The sequence below is a fragment of the Hakea prostrata genome, chromosome 8, assembly GCF_041222555.1.
Source record: "Hakea prostrata isolate BN-2017 chromosome 8, UWA_Hpros_2, whole genome shotgun sequence".
Lineage (NCBI taxonomy): Eukaryota > Viridiplantae > Streptophyta > Magnoliopsida > Proteales > Proteaceae > Hakea > Hakea prostrata.
Genome location: NC_142607.1, coordinates 9,179,258 through 9,198,288, shown reverse-complemented (window position 1 = coordinate 9,198,288; position 19,031 = coordinate 9,179,258). Strand labels below are relative to the sequence as shown.

The window sequence follows — 19,031 nt, the reverse complement described above, 5'->3', positions numbered from 1 at the left end:
TGTTGGAAAGAAGACTTCATGAACGACGTTTTTTCTAAGTTTGAACCCAGAAAACAATTGGATGACTACTCAAAAATTCATCCAACATGACCCTTGTGTAGTGATTTGTGAAATCCACCTCTCTAAGGAATCTTCGCTTCACCTAAAACACTTAAGTCTTCTCACAAACATTCAATAATGTTAATCACCTTTTAAAAATATATCAAATGCCCAAAGCTTTCTATGAGATCTTCACTTCAGCACAAGTCATGTACTCTTAGAACACACTGTATTTCAGTTGTCAACAATGACAACTTATGCAATCTCAGCCAATGGAACAACACAAGACAGCCTAAAAAGTTAAATTGGCATGACAAAATACTATACCAAGTTAGTCCAAATTAAAAATTTATCTCTATTTGAAAATGAATTTGTATTTGCAAATCCAATATAGGGAGCAATATCTCCATTTGAGTGTATCTCTTCACTTCCTAAATGTATTCAATTTGGTTGCAAACCCATTAAAAGAAAAGAAAAGAAAAGAAATTTTCTTACTTGAAAATGATATTTTGTAATCATGATTCATGATTGCATAAGATAAAGCTACTTAAAAATTTAGTAAAAAGTGCAAAATAAATTGTTATTTGAGAAAACAACAGGGATAAAATTAACACTTCTAAAACATTTGCTAAGCAAATGAGTGATGAACGGAATCATATATATCAAGGAAGACAGTGAGATTAATTATTTCGTATGAGAAGAAGAGATAGATAACTTAGAACATCATCTTTGAGGATTAATCGTTTTTCCAATTGATCTACACAGAAACAACCTCAACATGGAAATAGCAAGAATGAGGGTTCTCTATGAATCTTCCTATCTACAAAATTAAGCTTGTTTAATTTCTTTTGACACCAAACTAGTTGTTCACTTGTTACTCTTGACATGTTCAGAACCCTAGATATTAGCTTCATGTCAACCTGAGAGAATAACAATATCAGGTCTGACATGTCTCTTTGCCTCTTCTGGAATCTCTTAACTATGCAGTTCCCAGTTCTCAGAATATCTTTCAGCTTCTTCTCCTTCTGCAATATATCATAATTTTCATTGTTTTTAAATCAAAACCAACCACAAAACAGCCCTGCTCGAAGTAACTGTTAGAAAATTAAAGCTGACCTTTTGAATATTTGTTCGTATTTCTGTCAAAAGATCCAAATCCGCAGGGTTTTGAAGTTCAACTTGAGATCTCCAAAGGCCCTTTAAAATCATGTTGGCTTCTTCCTTATCAGCTCGGACGAACTCCCAGAATATCTGCATTGACTTCTCAATGATCTCCACTAGCATTGCAATTGTCATTCCATTTCCATCTCCATCTCCATCTCTAGGATCCTCTACAAAATCAATTTATTGTAGTTTCAGTGAAACTGTGAATGGCATTAAGACACTTGATGGGTCAGATGTAAGCAAAGAAGAACACAAGCAAAATATACTTAAGGAATTTACTATAGTTTGCCAAAATGCATACATCTACCAAAGAAAAAAAATAAATTCTATTGTTTCCCGAAAACCTCACCCCTTTTCACACCTTATAAAGCCTACCCTTTATTTGTTTTGTGTTGATTAACTCACAAACACTGTTCATACAGAAACCCAATACGTTAATCCCTATACAATTACGATTCTATACTAATAATTAACCCAAGACCTAGGATCCAGATCCTTTAGAATCATGCGGGCTGTCCCCCATGCCCCTACCCTCACAAAGGGCTTGACACAAGCCTGACCTAGATGTTTGAGGCGGGGTTAGGAAAATGGAATTATGGGCAATTGGATGGAGATGATATGCAGGCCAAAACCTATTCCAATTACAAATATAACAAAGCTTTAATTATATAGACTCCAGAATACAAGACATACCCAAACCCAGGCCAATGACTAGTTTTTGGGAACAAGTTATAGATTTGTTACCTTTTATTAGTGGAACTTGAATAAGGCTACGAAGAACGCATCGATTCTTGACATAGTTTTGAACCCTAGGTCCTTGGAAAGCTTCATACTCCAAGAATCTTTGGGTGAGGACCTGAAACTGTTGAAACTGACCTGCAACATGACTGTATCTATGGATGCCATCAGTGTAAGATTCCTGCAATTCTTGGGCCTTGATGTACTGCCAGTGGAGGATTTCCCAAGAGAGGCACATTTGTCCCACGTAAACCATCTCCAAATCGCTCAGCAACTCACCAATGAACTTAACAGTTGGGTCTAATTTAGTTCTTTTGAATTTGCTTATCCAGAAATTCTGGGATATGATGCTTGAGATTGCTGGATAGGAAGACTTTCGGTTGGAAATTGAGTCTAATGGGTCTTTCGACTGGAGGAAGCCTGCATAAATATCAAGTTTATAGGAAAAAAAAAAGAAGGAAAACAAGTCTAGAAATTTGGATCATCTATGAATATCAAGAAAATAATTAAAATTTATTACATGCATGCCAAATTTAATATTTAATTTTGTTTATCTGTAGAGTATTCCATTGTATTTTTTTACCATTCTTCAGAAGTTAAATTTTTTTGAATAATTTTCATTTAGATTCCTTGAAATTTGGCACAAGTTAAAATTTTTTTTTTATCAAAAAACATTTATCTTTTCTGTGCTATCCCAAATGAATGGGATTAAAAAAAAAACCCCAAGGATACGTAGTCATTTTTATGATCAAAATCACAAAATCTTCATATGTCCTTTTCAGGAAAACATCCTCTGCTGTGCACAGTAATATACGTATATACTAAATGATTGGCTGATAAAACAAAGTAAAAACAAGACTATTGAGAATTTTTCAAATTTAAAATTAAACTTTTAATCTCAGCCAATCATTTTGTACAAACATGCACTACTGTCCACAACAGAGAGATGTGCACAGCAGAGGATTTTTCCTGTCCTTTTCTTTCTTCAAATTACCTAGATCCTAAACACATGTATGAGGTAATGATAATTTAGTATTAGAGTAATCACACTAAAATGCTCCCAATTAGAGAATTTTTTTTTTTAAAGAATAGAAGGCATAAGAGTATTTTGGTCATAAATTTTTTTTTTTTTTTTTTGAGTTATTAGAGGAGAGACAAGTGCAAAAAGTTATTTTCATTTTTAAATTTTTTTTTTAAAACACTTTATACAATCATGTCAAAGCATGATAGACATAGAAAGCAACATTAGACCATTCAGACATTTTTTTTTGGGAGAGGGAAAAAGATTATTCAAGTGATAGACATGGAAAGCAACATTAGACCATACAAGCATTCTCCTAGTAATTATTATTAATCATATCATAATACAGATTCTTTTAAAAAATATTTATTATGGAAAGGCTTTGAGTTTCTTTTGGTTTATTTTATAAGTAATCTATTTATCATGAAAAAGTCATTACTTTTTTTAGTTATTATTGTTATTATTACTATACTAATAATAGATTATGCATTGGGCAATATAAATAACATGGATTATCCATTAGTGGGTGGTGACCACATCACTATAACTTGTTAAATGGGTCACTACTAAGCACTCGATCTCCTAGCTTTAGCTTTTAAAACTTCTCATTTTTTGTCATATATAGACACTAGGATAGCTTAACTATTGATCATAAATTATAGGATTTGAACTTTTATGTTTGGGTCAATCATGATGTGATAAGAAGATTAATCTTACCCTAGAAGTAAATAAATTAAGTTGCATATAGATTAAGACTACCAACATATAGTTGAGGAAATCTTATTTGTCTCTAGAGATTTCATGACTATTCAATTTAATCATATCAGTAGGGATGCAAACAAAGCATCGTATTCCCTAGCTCAGTATGCCCTGTCCTCAGCAGGCTGGACAGTTTGACAGTTATCTGAATCTTGGCTCCTGGATACCTGTAATCAGGACACCCTATGTAACCCCTGCTTCCCTTTTCAATAAATATCTAAATTACCAAAAAAAAAAAGATTTTCCCTATATATATTTACTTAATTGCTTGGTGTGTTTTGAAGGCAAGATGTGTCAAGCCACATTAAAATGATATGATATCACACCAAAAGCTAAAAGAAAGCACATACCACATTCTTAACCCAACTGCCAAAAGAAGAAAGAAAAAGGTTTCTTCTTTTTCCCATTGTGGAAATGTTTAAGAAATTTAGATTTGAAATCTTTCCTTACTAAGGTCTGAGTTCGGATCATCTTCCCATCGAGGATGCATTCTGTGTTTCCGGACGACTTTACAAATTACAACCACACACCACGGTGGAGTACACAAGAAAAATGGTGAGATTTTTTATATATTTTATGTTATGTTGTTTTTTTCTTGTGGACCCCACTATACTGTGTGGTTGTAATTGGGAGATGATCCGAACTCCTAAGGTTTGGCCCTTTCTTGCCGACATCACAGTGGTGGGTCCTACAGAAGGTTTCTAGCTTTACCAGTTGGACGGTTTTAATGAATGTAAGTTTTATAATCCCGTAAAATGCGATGCATGGGAAAGAAAATGGGGAAGAAACTCTTACCGATTGCATACATCTTCTGATAATTGAAAATGTCCAATTTGCGCATTTGCTGTGTGTAGCTCATGTAGAACTTGTTCAACTCATCCATTTGATCTTCATGAAAGAGCTTCTCATCCATCTTCCATGGCTTCAGGGCTTCCCTCACGTTCGGAGACTTGGATTCTTCAATTATGGTGGGAAGTCCTGATACTCTCACCTTCCTCAGTTCCATCTTCAATTGTTCCATCAGATTCTGGTGTTCCCACTGTTTTTCCAGTTCGTTTCTATCTTCAGGTTCTGGCAACTTCAATTTCTGCAAATTCTTCCCACTGGCTTCTGCAATTGTTGCTGAACCATCATTACCCATTGCAAAGTCTCTGTTTTTCTCGTCTTCTTCCTCGTCGTCGTCATCTTCATCGATGTCGGCCTCATAATGAATTCCAATATCCACCATTCTTGAATTCAGTAAATGGGTTTCTTCTGATTTGTCCGCTGCAGGCGTAGAAGTTGAATTCTGGGGAATTTGGATTTCTGCAGCCATTTCTAAATTCTCTTCTTCCGGACCAATTTTAGTTTGAGATAGCTTCTGTAGTAAACTATCGAACAAGAACCCTTCTTTTGGATCGATTGGATGATTCTGGAATGAGAACTCTTCAGTGGATTCAGTTTGCAGGTCCTCTGTTTTCCAAGTTTCCTCTGTTTCAGAGTGAAAATTGATGGCTTCATCCTCTACTATTTCTTCCCGGATTGTTGTCGCCACTGAATCAAGTTGCAGAAGAGCATTTTCGGATTTGAACCCCTCATCGATGATCTCTTTGTTGCTGAAAGAACCGAAATTTGAATCCTCATATAATTCTTTCACAGAGAGGCTGAGAACCTCTAGTTCTTCCAAGAACCCGCAGAAATCCTTCTCTGGCATGAATTCATACTTGCTAGTGCTTGTGGTGGGAGGTTTTCGTTCAGTGGCTAAAGAGCCATCAGATTCCTCATTCCCTCTTTGAGTTTGTAGATCCTGATGCCGAAACTGGAAAGAGAACTTCGGGATAGCCTTCTCTTCTGGTTCATCAGATTCCCAATCCTTGGAAATAGCAGGATGAAAGACAGTGGAGCAATTCGAACCATCTTTCTTATAAAATTTGTCTGCATTAAATCTGCAACATCAATAATCTTATCAGGAGCCAAGAACAGAAGAAATTCAGCCCAACTCATTAAAGAAGAATATATACCTGAAACTGAAAGCATACAGGGTCAGGAGTTTCATCAGATGAAGCAAACTACTCATAGAAAACCAGAGAAAATGAAGGAAAGACATCATTTTCACGGCCAGAAACTCATCAACATATCTTCTAATCGCCATCGAAGTGGGTTTTGAAAATAAAGGTCATCCGAGTTGCTACCAATTCAATCGATGTGGCTTCTTGAGTCTGAAGCAAGAATTGAAGATTGTTCATAAACTTCACTTCTATTGTTAGGATTTCTTCGTGAAGGTAGTGTACTTTCTACCGGTAAAGAAAATGAGATTTTTGAAGACCAAAGATTGAATAACGTACCTACCTACCTGCTGAGATTACACAGAAGAAGAAATTGAGCTAAGGGGAGAAAGGAACCTCTCAGCTACTTGGAAATGGCGGAATTTTTTGATTGCTTAAGACTTCTGAAGTCATTTTTTGATTGCTTAGACTTCTGAAGTCATAGATATATATTGTTAAAAGAATAAAAAATACAGCAACTAGAATTTTCTATTGATCATCATGATTCGGTACACATGCGTTTGCATCAAATGAAAGGGAAATAATGACAAAGTTGCAGCCCTCAAAGGCATTGCATGTAGTCCTATCAGGAAAGTAGCAGTAATGATAAACTTGGTTCTAAAACAAAGCAAACCAAAAGATTGGGCTAAATTAGTGTTAACTTATGACAAAAATGGACTTGTCCATAGTAGCCCAAAACTCAAATCCAGTTATGGTAGTAATTTCTAGTAAGTTGGTGAGTTGAATTTTAAATTATTTTTATTTTCAAAATAATAAAAGATTATCGCAGGAGTAGTTTCTGGAGGTGGTTATTCTAGTTTTCTATAAGTAGTAATGTAAGTTCATTGTAAACAACACTCAACACATGAATGACAATTTACATTTTATCAATTTTATCTTAGATATCATAGATAAGTTTTGTTTTTCTTCTACAATCTTAGTGTAGTGACGATACAATTTCGCCAATAAGAAACCTCACGAGTTTGAGTTGTGTTCTCTCTAAAGGCGTCAAAGTTATTGATATGTTGAGGTAGATAGAATCCACAACAAGTTGAAAATTCTCAATTTTCTTGGGTTAGTTAGAAACCTTTTTTTTTTTTTTTCGGTTAAATAGGTGCTTTATATTAATACTAAGATATAAATATTACATAGAAACTAGGAACGAAAGTAATTGTGGCCATTCCGGTCTTGCTTGATAATAACCGAGAGCCGGTTTGGCAAATGTTCAACATGAAGTTCTACTTCATCCTCGTTTGAAACCAAACTAGCCAAAAAATCAGAGGCTGCATTAACCTCCCTCAGATGATGTATGAAGACACAATGGCGAAACATAGGTTGCATTCCCCAAATATCCTCTAAAATATCACAAGTTGACCATAATGCTTCACTAGGTTGAACAATTTGCTGGATTGCTAGAGTGGAATCACTGCGAATCTCGACATAGGAATAACCTCAATGACGTGCGTATCACTTACCCAGTCTAATTGCTGTCAATTCCATACGTATGACACTAGGTGAAAGACATCCACCTGCTATAGCAAAGAGAACCTCAGCAGCTTAATTTCTTCCAATTGCTCCATATCCCCCGTGATATGAACCAGAGGTGGGCGAGCGAACTCAACCGTCACAATTAATTGCAACCCAGTGAGATGGAGGTTTAGACCAGCAAAGACGCAATTCAGCCGAGAGAGCATAGTTAACAATAATTCGCCAATTTGAGAAGAAAGAGCAATGACTGGGAGAATCCTCCACGCGTTGGACTAGATGAGAAAAACGACTTTGGGTGTCACCCAATACGAGATTCAGCATCACACAGGCTATAAAACTGAACTTATGAACCTGCATCATAAGAGAGTCACCTAGATAGTGAGAATGGAGCCACTGAAGTTCATCCGATAGTGATGAAAGAGGAGCACGATTAAACCCATTCAATCGCAAGACAACGCGCTAGATCCAAGCGGAAACAGAGCAATTAAAGAAGAGATGATCCTCTGTTTCAGGCGTTGAATCACACAGTGGGCAGCGAAGATCTTCTGTAAGTCCCATGTTAAAAAGACATGATTTTGTTTGTAATCTTCCTTTAATCGCCAGCCAGGTAATGAAAGAAAACCGGGGTTGGTGCAAAGAAAACCTTGGTATACCAACGCAACTTCAAGGTGAAATTGCACCAACACGTGCACTTATTTATAAAGGAATAGAAAAACAACTAGGGTTGTATTTTTTTTTTCTTAATTGTTTTTTAAACGATCCTTGCTCAATTGTGGATTAATGAATATAATGGAATAAACAACTTTCCTACCAAAAAAAAAAAAAAGAATAAACAACTTCGAAAAACCAGTCAAGAGATCATAAAATTAACCTACCATGAAGTTTAGAAAGAATGGAAACATTCTTCTTAGGTATTGCCAGAAAACTATGTATGCCTTCAAGTAGTAGATCCTCAACAGGTCAGTAACCCTTGTCTCAAGTCAACTCAACTCAAACTACATCAGGGTGAAGGAGGGACACACTATGTAAGGTTGTTTTTCTAGTATGAATTTTTCCGTTGAAAACTTTGGAAAGTACTGAGGCTCTTCTTTGTATCAATTCTCATTCTCTATTGTGCTTATTTAAAAGAAATAAGTAAAAGCCTATTTTTGGCTAAAGAAGTACTGAATGAGCAATTTGGTTGAAACCTATTTTTGGATAATCATGTAATTTTTTGAATTAATTTAATAAAACACTGTTTGGTTGTAAAACTAAAGTGAGAAAAATAAACATGTGGAATCCATATGTAGTAAAGTGAGGGAATAAAAAAGAAAATAGAAAGATTTTGTGAAAAAAATTTCAAATAGAGGTTTCACTTTTATTGTATCCCATACTTTTCCAAAAAGTGTTTCTTATTTAGTGGAATCTTGAAAAAGGATGGGTGGAAAAAATAATAGTGCCACATTTTTGTATTTTTTGAAATATATAAAGTAGGAATAAAAAAACAAATATTTAAAATTTCTCTTATACTTTTCATGGGATCCACAGAAGTCACAAGAGTGTGGAATTAGACTAAAATTTATTAAATTCAAAGGTGAAAATTTAAATCATCTAATATTGTGGGATTATTTGGCCAATACTTCACATGCACATCCATAGTTCAAGATCATATAAATTCATGAGATGTGAGAACGTAACTTTTTCAAAAATTTTAAATAAGAATTTTGAAAATTTTCTCTTTCCCTCTCTTGAAAGATTTTTTTTTTTTTTGCCCCTACCCCGGTTTACAAACCGGTGGTTCGACCCACGTTGCACACTTGGTGTGGTGAGTGAATCTCCCAGGGGATTTTTTGCATCCACAAAGATTCGATACCGGAACCTTACTTAAGTAAACCAAGCTGCTTACCACTTGGACCAACCCCGTTGGTTAATAAATATTTTTTCTTTTGATAAATCAATAATATCAATAATAATAAACCAAAATTTACGGTTATAAGAGCTTAGCATCCGTTAAATAAGTCAATATTAATGTCTTTAGTCAAATGTAATCTCTCATATTAATGTCAATATAAAAAAATTTTAGGCAAAAATATTATTTTGCATTATTTTTGGGCCTCTTGGTTTCAATTTTCATTCCTATTTTTTATATGTTTGGTAGCTATGTTAAATTCTATTTGTCTTTAAAAAAATATGAAAAACGATGGACAAACTGCCGGAGTGCCCAATCTATATTTTTTTTATTGCTTACCCATGATAAGGACTACACTACCCTTCTCGCCCTGCATATCTCACCTCTTGGTTAAGTCCACCTGGTAATTTACCCAACAGGTGGTGACTGGAAAATAAAATTAAAAGTACTACACATAATAAATAATTGATAACATGATATCTTTGTTTTATCAAAAACCTCAAAAATAACCTTACGGTTTTATATTTGAACGAAGGATAGAAATCTTAACAACTCTAACAATCATGATCTAGAGCTGCAATTGCTAGACCTATAAAAAATGAATCCTTCAACTTGAAATTGTATTACATAGAAAAATTAAATAAAAATTCAAACTAGAAATTAAAATATCATAAAAGCAATCAAAGAAAATTAGAGAAATCTCAAATAAACTAAAGAGAAAAGAAAGTATGTTGTTTCTAAGCTTTGAAAAATATTTTTCCTTGCTTGAGTATGCTCTCCTTTTATAGAGGTTACATGGGATATGATTCTTGGCAGAATTTGAATCAAACTCAGAGTTCTTATCTTACTCAACCAAGGAGGGTTTTGGCGTATTAATTAGACTGACTTAGAGAGATCAAATGCGCACTTCCACCGTTGGATATGAGGATCAAGAAGTTGTGAAGCTCTCCTCAAAAAATCAGCTAGATTGGACACCGGATGACCATTCGATTAAGGGTTTAATCGTAACTGGACTAAGACACTCAAAAACATCATTTTTCCCTTTTCTTCTCTGAATATGATACTTTTTCTCCATCTTCTTCTTTATTTCTAAATGTTTTGGAGTTAGCCAACAATCACATTTCTAGCCCATCATGCTCCAGATCAAACCCATTTTCGCACTTGAGAATTTGAATAAGCCTCTTGACATGTAAAATTGCATGTTTCATATCTAAAATTCAAAATATTTGCTTTATGCCTTAAGATTTCACACATAAATGTGCTCATCATTGTTTGATTTGGTTCTTCTATAGTTAAATGAGTACAAATCTTGTGTAGTGATATTTTTTGGTAATGATCTTGAGAGATTAGATGTTTAAGAGAGTTGTTTAAGCTTGTAAACTCATGTATTTGTACCTCTTGGTTTTGATAATATTAGTGGAAGATTAATAATGAGTCCTATGCCTTAGCCTTGGATGTAGGATCATTGATCCTAACCAAGTAAAAATCCTTGTGTTCTTTCTGCTATTTCTTTGCTTCCGTTGTGCATATTCAGGGATTGTTCTCAACAACCTTTAAGAAGAGCAGCTCCAACAGTCATTCTCCTATGCACTTCCATAGTCTTTGTTATGCTTGGAGAAAAAAGAATTATTGAACAGAGGGTTAACAAAGTAGTGGAGGGAGAGGGGGATGATCAGTCTGAACTCTCAAGCAATGCATGCTATGCTAAACGGTACTTTCTTAGAAGGAAAAAGGGAAATCAGAAATTAAATTCATCCCATGTCTCTGCAGTTGAAAAAGAAATCCTACTTAAATTTGAAAACTGAAATAAAAAAAATAATATTTTTATTCAAAAACTATAGTTCCAATGAAGTCTATCATATTCTATGATTCGGACTTCTGAGATATTGTATAATGGTAAAACGAAGAAAATAGGTGAAAGGAGAATTTCTTCACCCACTCAAATAATTTGGTCTTTGATTCTAACTAGAAATTAACTAGAACAGTTACAGCAGTTTAGGATGTTAATTACTATGGTAACTAATGGTGGTTCAAGCACGTCAGGTATAACATAAGAATAACAATATGGATGATTTTTTGGATTAAAAAGGTTTAACAGTAGATCCAAAATATTCTTAGACTTACTATCTCATGGGAAACTAAAAAATTATTTAAAAAAAAAAAAAAAAAAAAACCACTAAGCTAGGATTTTTTTAGTAGGATTTACTACCTCAGGGGGAGCTTTATATTAATGCTGTCGAATGAGTGCAAAAACAAACCCAAGACCTCTTCTAGGGAAGTTGGGTATTTAATCACTTTAATATACCACTTTTGGCCCAATGGTATTTAGTTACCTTACTAACTATAGATATTTTATTTACAATATAAAATCAAATAGCAAAAATTATAGACGAAATAAAGAAACAAAGAATATAAAATCAAATAAAATATATAAAAAAAGAAAAAAAAAGAAAAAGAAACAATAAATAAATTGAGAAAGAAAAAGAATACCTAATTGTGGGGAAGTTTTTTTTTCAAAATTATCTTTAACCGACGCTTATTAAAATGGAAGAAAGAAATAGAAGAGAGTAAATAGGTAAATAGAAGGAAAAAAAAAAAAAGAAGAAAAGAAGAGGGGAAAGGAGAAAAGAGATATGAGAGAATAAATAGGGATGGAGGAGTAAGTTTCTAATTGTAAATGACATTTTGAATATTTAATAAGATTTTTTTTTCAAAAATTTTCTTTAATCCACATTTATAGAAAGAGATGAGAATAAATAGGAAGAAAAGATGTGAGAGAAAAGAGTGGGGAGAATAAATAGAAATTGAAGAGTTAGTTTTTAACTAGAGTTGATTTTTATATACCATTATTTTACTTAAAAATTGTTCTCAATATTGGAGAAGGGGGCCAAATAATGACATTTCACATGTGAGAAAAGAAAAAAAAAAAAAAAAAAAATGAAAGAAATTAATATAAAAAATCCAAGAATTAAAAGAATTAATAAAATTTTAAAAAAATCCGGACCCCCCCTTAGTGGGTCCACCCCTGCTTATGGATCATGAATATTAAGGAACAAAAATTCCTTCCCTAAAAAAACCAACTCGAACACCACAGTAAAATTTGGCCCATCTTAAACAAAACAGAATCAACCCAGTTAGGCAACTTATTTAACTAATTAAACTATAAATCCAACCCCAAAATGAGTTTTTCTCCAGTAATGCGTTTACCATGAATGATAAATACAAGAAACCAATAAATGTCAAGAAACCAATAAATGTTATTAGCATGATGTTTGTTTATAACAATTCGTTACTCGAAATATTTGTTATTTGTCTCACTAATCTATTTGCAGTTTCTTTTAATGTGAAGTAAGAAATTGAGTGATGAGGGAGCTCAAATGGAAGGTTAATTGGGAAATTGGAGCAAACCAACTGGAAATAAAAACAAGTTGCGTTCGAATTTTTCATAATTCTTTCAATTCAAAATTGAGAGGAAAAAAATGACTACTAAGTCGAGTAAAACATTCATGCAAGGAGATCAACATAAACTAGTACAAAATAAAAACAAAAGGAAGAATCACAACCATGAATAATTTTTATTCACGATATCCATCTAGTTCCAACTAGGTCCGATTAATTTCAGCATGGGCCTAGAACTATCCTAGCTTTCCAATAATGTAATCAACCATTAAAATTCTTTTTGTTCTTAATCAGTCTTCTTAGGTGGAATTAATCAATTTTTTCGCTTTCATAAGCTATCTAAGCTGCTTGTCTTTAACAAAATGTCACCCTCATAAGACTTTTAATTGAAAAATGAAACTAATAGAGGGAAATGAATAATAAGCATGTTTTGCCAATCCCAGAAGTTCAATTGTGTGACAAAATATTGTATCAAGATAGTTAGGTTAAAATTTTTCTTTATTTGAAGATAAATTTGCATTTGAAAATCCAATACAGCGAGCAATATCTCCATTAGAGTGTATCTCTTCACTTCTTGCATGTACTCAATTTGGTTGCAAACCCATTAAAAGAAAAGAAATGAAAATTTCTTGATAATTTGTAATCAACATTGCATAAGTTACTAAAAAATTTAAATAACGTGTTGTTTTAGAAAATACCACAAATAAAATTAACCCTTTTAAAACATTGCTAAACAATGAAGTGATGAACAGAATCATAAATATAAAAGAAGACAGTGAGATTTTTATTTTCTTATGAGAAGAAGAGACAGACAACTAAGAACATCATATTTGAGGATTAGTTGTTTTTCCAGTTGATCCACACAGAAACAACCTCAACATGGAAATAGCAAGAACGAGGGTTCTCTATGAATCTTCCTATCTACAAAATTAAGCTTGTTTAATTTCTTTTGACACCAAGCCAGTTGTTCACTTGTTACTCTTGACATGTTCACAACCCTAGTTATTAGCTTCATGTCAACCTGAGAGAATAACAATATCACGTCTGAACTGTCCCTTTGCCTCTTCTGGAATCTCTTAACTATGCAGTTTCCAGTTCTCAAAATGTCTTTTAGCTTCTTCTCCTTCTGCCATATAACATAATTATTTTCATTATTTTTAAGATTAAACCCAACCAGGAAATATACCTGCTCGAATGAACTCCCAGAATATTAAAGCTGACCTTTTGAATATTTGCTCGTATTTCTGTCAAAAGATCCAAATCCGCAGGGTTTTTGAGTTCAACCTGAGATCTCCAAAGGCCCTTTAAAATCATGTTGGCTTCTTCCTTATCAGCTCGAACAAAATCCCAGAATATCTGCATTGACTGCTCAATGATCTCCACTAGCATTGCAATTGTAATTCCATCTTCATCTTTAGGATCCTCTACAAAATCAATTTATCACAGTTTCAGTAAAGACATGAATGTATTAAGACATTTGACGACACTAGGGTTGGAGATGGATGCACAATCATGAAGAACACACATAAAACACACTCACACTAGATAGATAGAATTGTTTATATCTATCAGAGAGAATAAAAGATTTCACTATTTTATGAAAACCTCAGTACTGTTCTTTTGTTTGCTTTGTTTCTTAGGTTATTTTACAAAGACTATTCGTAAAGAAACTCAAAACCCCTTATAATACAATTCTACCAGGTACTATTAATTGACTCAAAACCCATTTCAATTATGAAAACAACTAGACTTCAATTATATGAACATGCAAAATACAAGATATATACAACCCCAAAAACTAACTTCTAAGTATAAGTTACAGATTCTACCAAAAAAATAATAAGAAGAAGTTATAGATTTATTACCTTTTATCACTGGAACTTGAATAAGGTTCCGAAGAACACATCGATTCTTGACATAGTTTTGAACCCTGGGTCCTTGGAAAGCTTCATACTCCAAGAATCTTTGGGTGAGTACTTGAAACTGTTGAAACTGACCTGCAACACGATTGTATCTATGGATGCTAGCAGTGTTAGATTCCTGCAATTCTTGGGCCTTGATGTACTGCCAGTGGAGGATTTCCCAAGAGAGGCACATCTGTCCCACGTAAACCATCTCCAAATCGCTTAACAACTCGCCAATGAACTTAATGGTTGGGTTTAATTTAGTTCTTTTGAATTTGCTGATCCAGAAATTCTGAGACAGGATGCTTGAGATTGCTGGATTGGAAGACTTTTGATTGGAAATTGAGTCTTGCGGGTCTTTCGACTGGAGGAAACCTACATAAATATAAAGTTCAAAGAAAAAAAAAGAAAAAAAAAGAAGCAAGTCTGGAAATTTAGATCATCTATGAATACCAAGAAAGTGATTAAGATTTATCACTGCATGTCACATTTAATATTTTTTTATTTGGAGTTACCTGCCTTGTAATTTTGACAAATTTTCTATTAAGTGAAGTTAAAATTTACAGGGTAATTTTCATTGAAATTCCCTGAGATTTGACGCAAATCAATTTTTATCAAATAGCATTTACCTTCTCCTTGAAATTATAAAAGATCAAGGATGCAGATGAAGAAAAGAAAAAAAATTACATAGATTGTAAATACAAGTACGAGGTAACATTAGTTTGGTATTAGAATAATTTTACTAAAAAACTTGAAAAAGACATAAGGACATTTTGGTCATAAAAAACATCATTGTAGTTCTTAATTTTTTGAACACCAAATGCAAAATGTTATTTTTATTTTTTGTTGCTTTTTATAACACTTTATATGAACTTATTGTCAAAGCGTGTTAAACTTCTTTGTTCTGGTAAGATATGAAAGCATGATAAGCATAGAAAGCAACATTGGACCATACAAGCATAGGTTTAGTATTTTTGTGCATTCACCTAAATCCTTGAAAATTTATTTATCCATTCAAGGATAAAAAGATTTTTCCCCCTCTTGTCTCCTTGAAATTATTAATCATATTATAATACATAATTTATAAAAAAAATTACTATGGAAAGGCTTTCCATCTTTTTGGATTATTTATAAGTAACCTATTTATCAAGAAAAAGCATTACTTTATTTGGTGATGACCATAGTCACTCTAACTTGTTTTATGTGTAACTAATAAGCATTCAATATTCTTTTATATTACTTTAGTTTTAAAGCTATACATGTATGGACACTAGGATAAAAGTGGGTTTTTATTTTTTTTTTTTTTATTTTTTTTTTTTAATCTGAGTTTATTTGGGTCAGTTTATGTGTATATCGGCTACACCTTCAAGATAGCACCAGAGACAATTGAACCCATGACTTATTCTTTAATAGGCATTGGTTGCTACCAACTAAGCAGTTTTTTGATGTTAAAGATTTAGTGTTTATTAAATAATAGAAAAAAGGTAAAATGAATCATGATAGTTTAACCATAATCATGAATTATAAGATTAATGAAACTTTAATCCGTGGTCAAATCATGGTGTGATAAAAGGATTAATCTTAGCCTAGAAGGAAATAATCAAGACGCAAATAGCTAGGTTACCCATCATGCACTACTAAGATGCTTTCATTGAGATAATACATTCACCGTTGATTAAGAAATACACACAAGAAAGCACTAATGTCAATTAAAAAATATTTAAGTTAAGTATCAATGATTATTTAATTCAATTGCCATGGACTTGAACCTCATTTTTTCATTTCTCTAATTTTCAAATTGGTTTCCTTTTCTAATATTTTTTTCCACTGATTTATTTTATTTATGTTAAAAATTGAGAGGTAATTATAAAAATTAATCTAACAAGAGGAAGGAAAAAAAATTATTAATCTTTATATTTATGAACTTTAATGGAATGAAATGAACCCTAACTAGGGATGTGAATAAAGTTCACTTGACCTAGCCCGATTCAATTCGAAGGGCGGGTTAGGGTTACTAAACACTTGACCTTGTTAGGGTCCGGCTCGAGTTCAACCCTTGGGCCAGCCTGACCCTATGTAAGTTTAATTATTCAAATTATACATGGACATATATTTATTGGAAGTACAACTTAATTGTTATAAGTGTAACGCTGGTTAGATGCTAAAGTTAGTGTCAATCAACTTGGAGAGCCTGGGCTTGGATTCCATTTCATTTTTTAGGGTCGGGCTAGGGTTTGAGGGCGGCTCTGTCCAACCCGGCCCGTTGACACTCCTAACCTTAGGGGATTGGTCTGAATTTGAATCTCCTTGGGATTGGTCTGAATTTGAATCCTCCTATATACACAACACAAATATCCTTATTCTACCAAAATAATGTATTTACAATTATTTTATTATTATTTTTCCTTTTTCCTTTTTCTAATTGTGTCACCTGATATGAAATCACACCTAATGCTGAAAAAGAAATCACATCCCACATTCCTAACAGCCCTAACCCCAACTTCCCAAAAAACAAAAAAACAAAAACAAAAAACAAAAAAAAAAAAACAAAAAAAACAAAAAAAAAAAAAAAAAAAAAAAAAAAGAAAAGAAAAGAAAAAAAAAATTAGAGGAAGCTCTTACCGATTGCATACATCTTCTGGTAATTGAAAATGTCCAGTGTGCGCATTTGCTCTGCGTAGCTCATGTAGAACTTGTTCAACTTGTCCATTTGATCCTCATGAAAGATCTTCTCATCTTGTTTCCATGGTTTCACGTCTTCCATCACATTTGGAGACTCAGATTCTTCAATTATGGTAGGAAGTTCTGATACTCTCAGCTTCCTCAGTTCCATCTTCAACTGCGCAATCAGATTCTGGTGTTCACACTGTTTTTCCAGTTCATCTTTCTCTTCATGTTCTGGCACCTTTAATATCTGCAGATTCTTCCCATTGGCTTCTTCATTTGTTCCTGAACCACCACCATCATCCATTGCTTCTTCTGATTTGTCCGTGATTGGGTTTTCAGGCGTAGATTGCTCAATGATTGTTGAATTCTCTAAACTTGTCTCTTGGGGAAATTGGATTTCTGCAAACATTTCTACGTTCTCTTCTTCAGAACCAATTTTAGTTTGAGATAGCTTCTCTAGTAAACTATCAAACAAGAGCCCTTCTTTTGGATTGAGTGAATGATTCTCAAATGAGAACTCTTCAATCGATTCAGATTGAAAATCGGTGGTTTCATCCTCTACTCTTTCTTCCCGGACTGTTGTCGCCACTGGATCAAGTTGCAGAAGAGAATTTTCTGATACAAAACCCTCATCGATGATCTCCTTGATGCTGAAAGACTCATAATTCGAATCCGCATATAATTCCTTCACAGTGAAGCTGAGAACCTCTGGTTCTTCCAAGAATCCGCAGAAATCCTTCCCCGATAAGAATTGATACTTTCTAGTGCTTGTGGTGGGTGAGGCTAAAGAGCCCTCAGATTCTTCATTACCTCCCTGAGTTTGAAGATCTTGATGCTGAAACTTAAAAGAGAACTTCGGGATATCTTTTTCTTCTGGTTCATCAGATTCCCATATGGAAATTGCAGGTTTGAGGACAGTGGAGCAATTCGAATCATCTTTCTTATAAACTTGGTCTTCATTAAATCTGCAACATAAATAAATTAATCAGGAGCCAAGAATAGAAGAAATTCAGACCTACCAATTAAAGAATAAATACTATGCTTACCTGAAAGCGTATCTGGTTAAGAGTTTCATCAGATGAAGCAAGAAGTCACTCATAGAAACCCAGAGAAAATAAAGGAAAGGCATCATTTTCACGACCAGAAACTCATTAACATGTCCTCTAATCGCCATCGAAGTGGGTTTTGAAAGTGAAGATCATCCAGAGTTGCTACCAATTCAATCAATGTGGCTTCTTGAATCTGAAGCAAGGAATGAAGATTTCTTCATGAAACTTCACATCTACTGTTTAGCATTTCTCGGTGATGGTAATGGACTTTCTACCCGTAAAGAAAATGAGATTCATGAAGAACTGAGATTGAGAACTGACCTACCTGCTGAGATTACACAGAAGAAATCAAGCGAAAGTAGAAACGAACCCTTCAGCTACTTGGAAATGGCAGAATTTTTCGATTGCTTAGAATTCCGGAGTCATATTTTATATATTTTTTGGAGAAGTTAACTGTTGGGAGATTCTCTGTTTCAGCCCGTTCGTTTTCGGGGGGCTACAGTTTCTCAAAATAATAATAATAATAATAATAATAAAATACAAAATACAAATAATACATAAATAGAATTTTTTCGAAAAACTTACGATTAATTATTCTTCCAAATCAGATTTTGGTCATGATTCAATGATGTGTTTTGCATGGATGGAACGCCTCAACAACACAATGGGCACAAAGGACCAAATTACAGGTACAGAAAGGGACCTAACTGCCTCCAGTTAGTTGTTGTTCAACATTGGCTTACCAAATATGCCAAGATTACATTCAAGGTTTTATTTTTGTTATTACGATATTGTCATAGTGGAATCTGCGATCCTTTCGCTAAAAGGTATTGATCATAGCGAAGAAGCATATTTTTCGGGGTGTCAACGGTGCGGTTTTGGGTTGAAAAC

At 33.6% G+C, this 19,031-nt stretch overlaps 1 protein-coding gene across 6 annotated transcripts; it reads right to left on the bottom strand.

Moving 5' to 3' along the window:
* Positions 1-697: 697 nt before the first annotated feature.
* LOC149006719 (uncharacterized) lies at positions 698-18,555 on the bottom strand. 6 transcript variants are annotated; one of them, XM_089165979.1, is made up of 6 exons: positions 6,046-6,159; positions 5,722-5,919; positions 4,517-5,646; positions 1,948-2,361; positions 1,156-1,370; positions 698-1,064 (listed from the first exon to the last, which is right to left on the bottom strand). In XM_089165979.1, the coding sequence occupies exons 2-6, from the start codon at positions 5,850-5,852 to the stop codon at positions 813-815; spliced, it is 2,142 nt and encodes a 713-aa protein (XP_089022105.1). In that variant the 5' UTR covers positions 5,853-5,919; positions 6,046-6,159; the 3' UTR covers positions 698-812. The 6 variants fall into 6 exon arrangements, with proteins under 6 accessions (XP_089022105.1, XP_089022106.1, XP_089022107.1 ...); XM_089165980.1 differs by having other exon boundaries at positions 6,050-6,159; XM_089165981.1 differs by having other exon boundaries at positions 6,054-6,159.
* Positions 18,556-19,031: the final 476 nt, after the last annotated feature.

Coding starts and splice junctions, on each gene's coding strand:
- LOC149006719 (XM_089165979.1), bottom strand. CDS start 5,852: ATGGCGATTAGAAGATATGTTGATGAGTTTCTGGCCGTGAAAATGATG. Junction 2,362..4,516: donor TCAGAAGATGTATGCAATCG/GTAAGAGTTTCT, acceptor ATATTTATGCAG/GCTTCCTCCAGTCGAAAGAC. Junction 1,065..1,155: donor TACGAACAAATATTCAAAAG/GTCAGCTTTAAT, acceptor GATATATTGCAG/AAGGAGAAGAAGCTGAAAGA.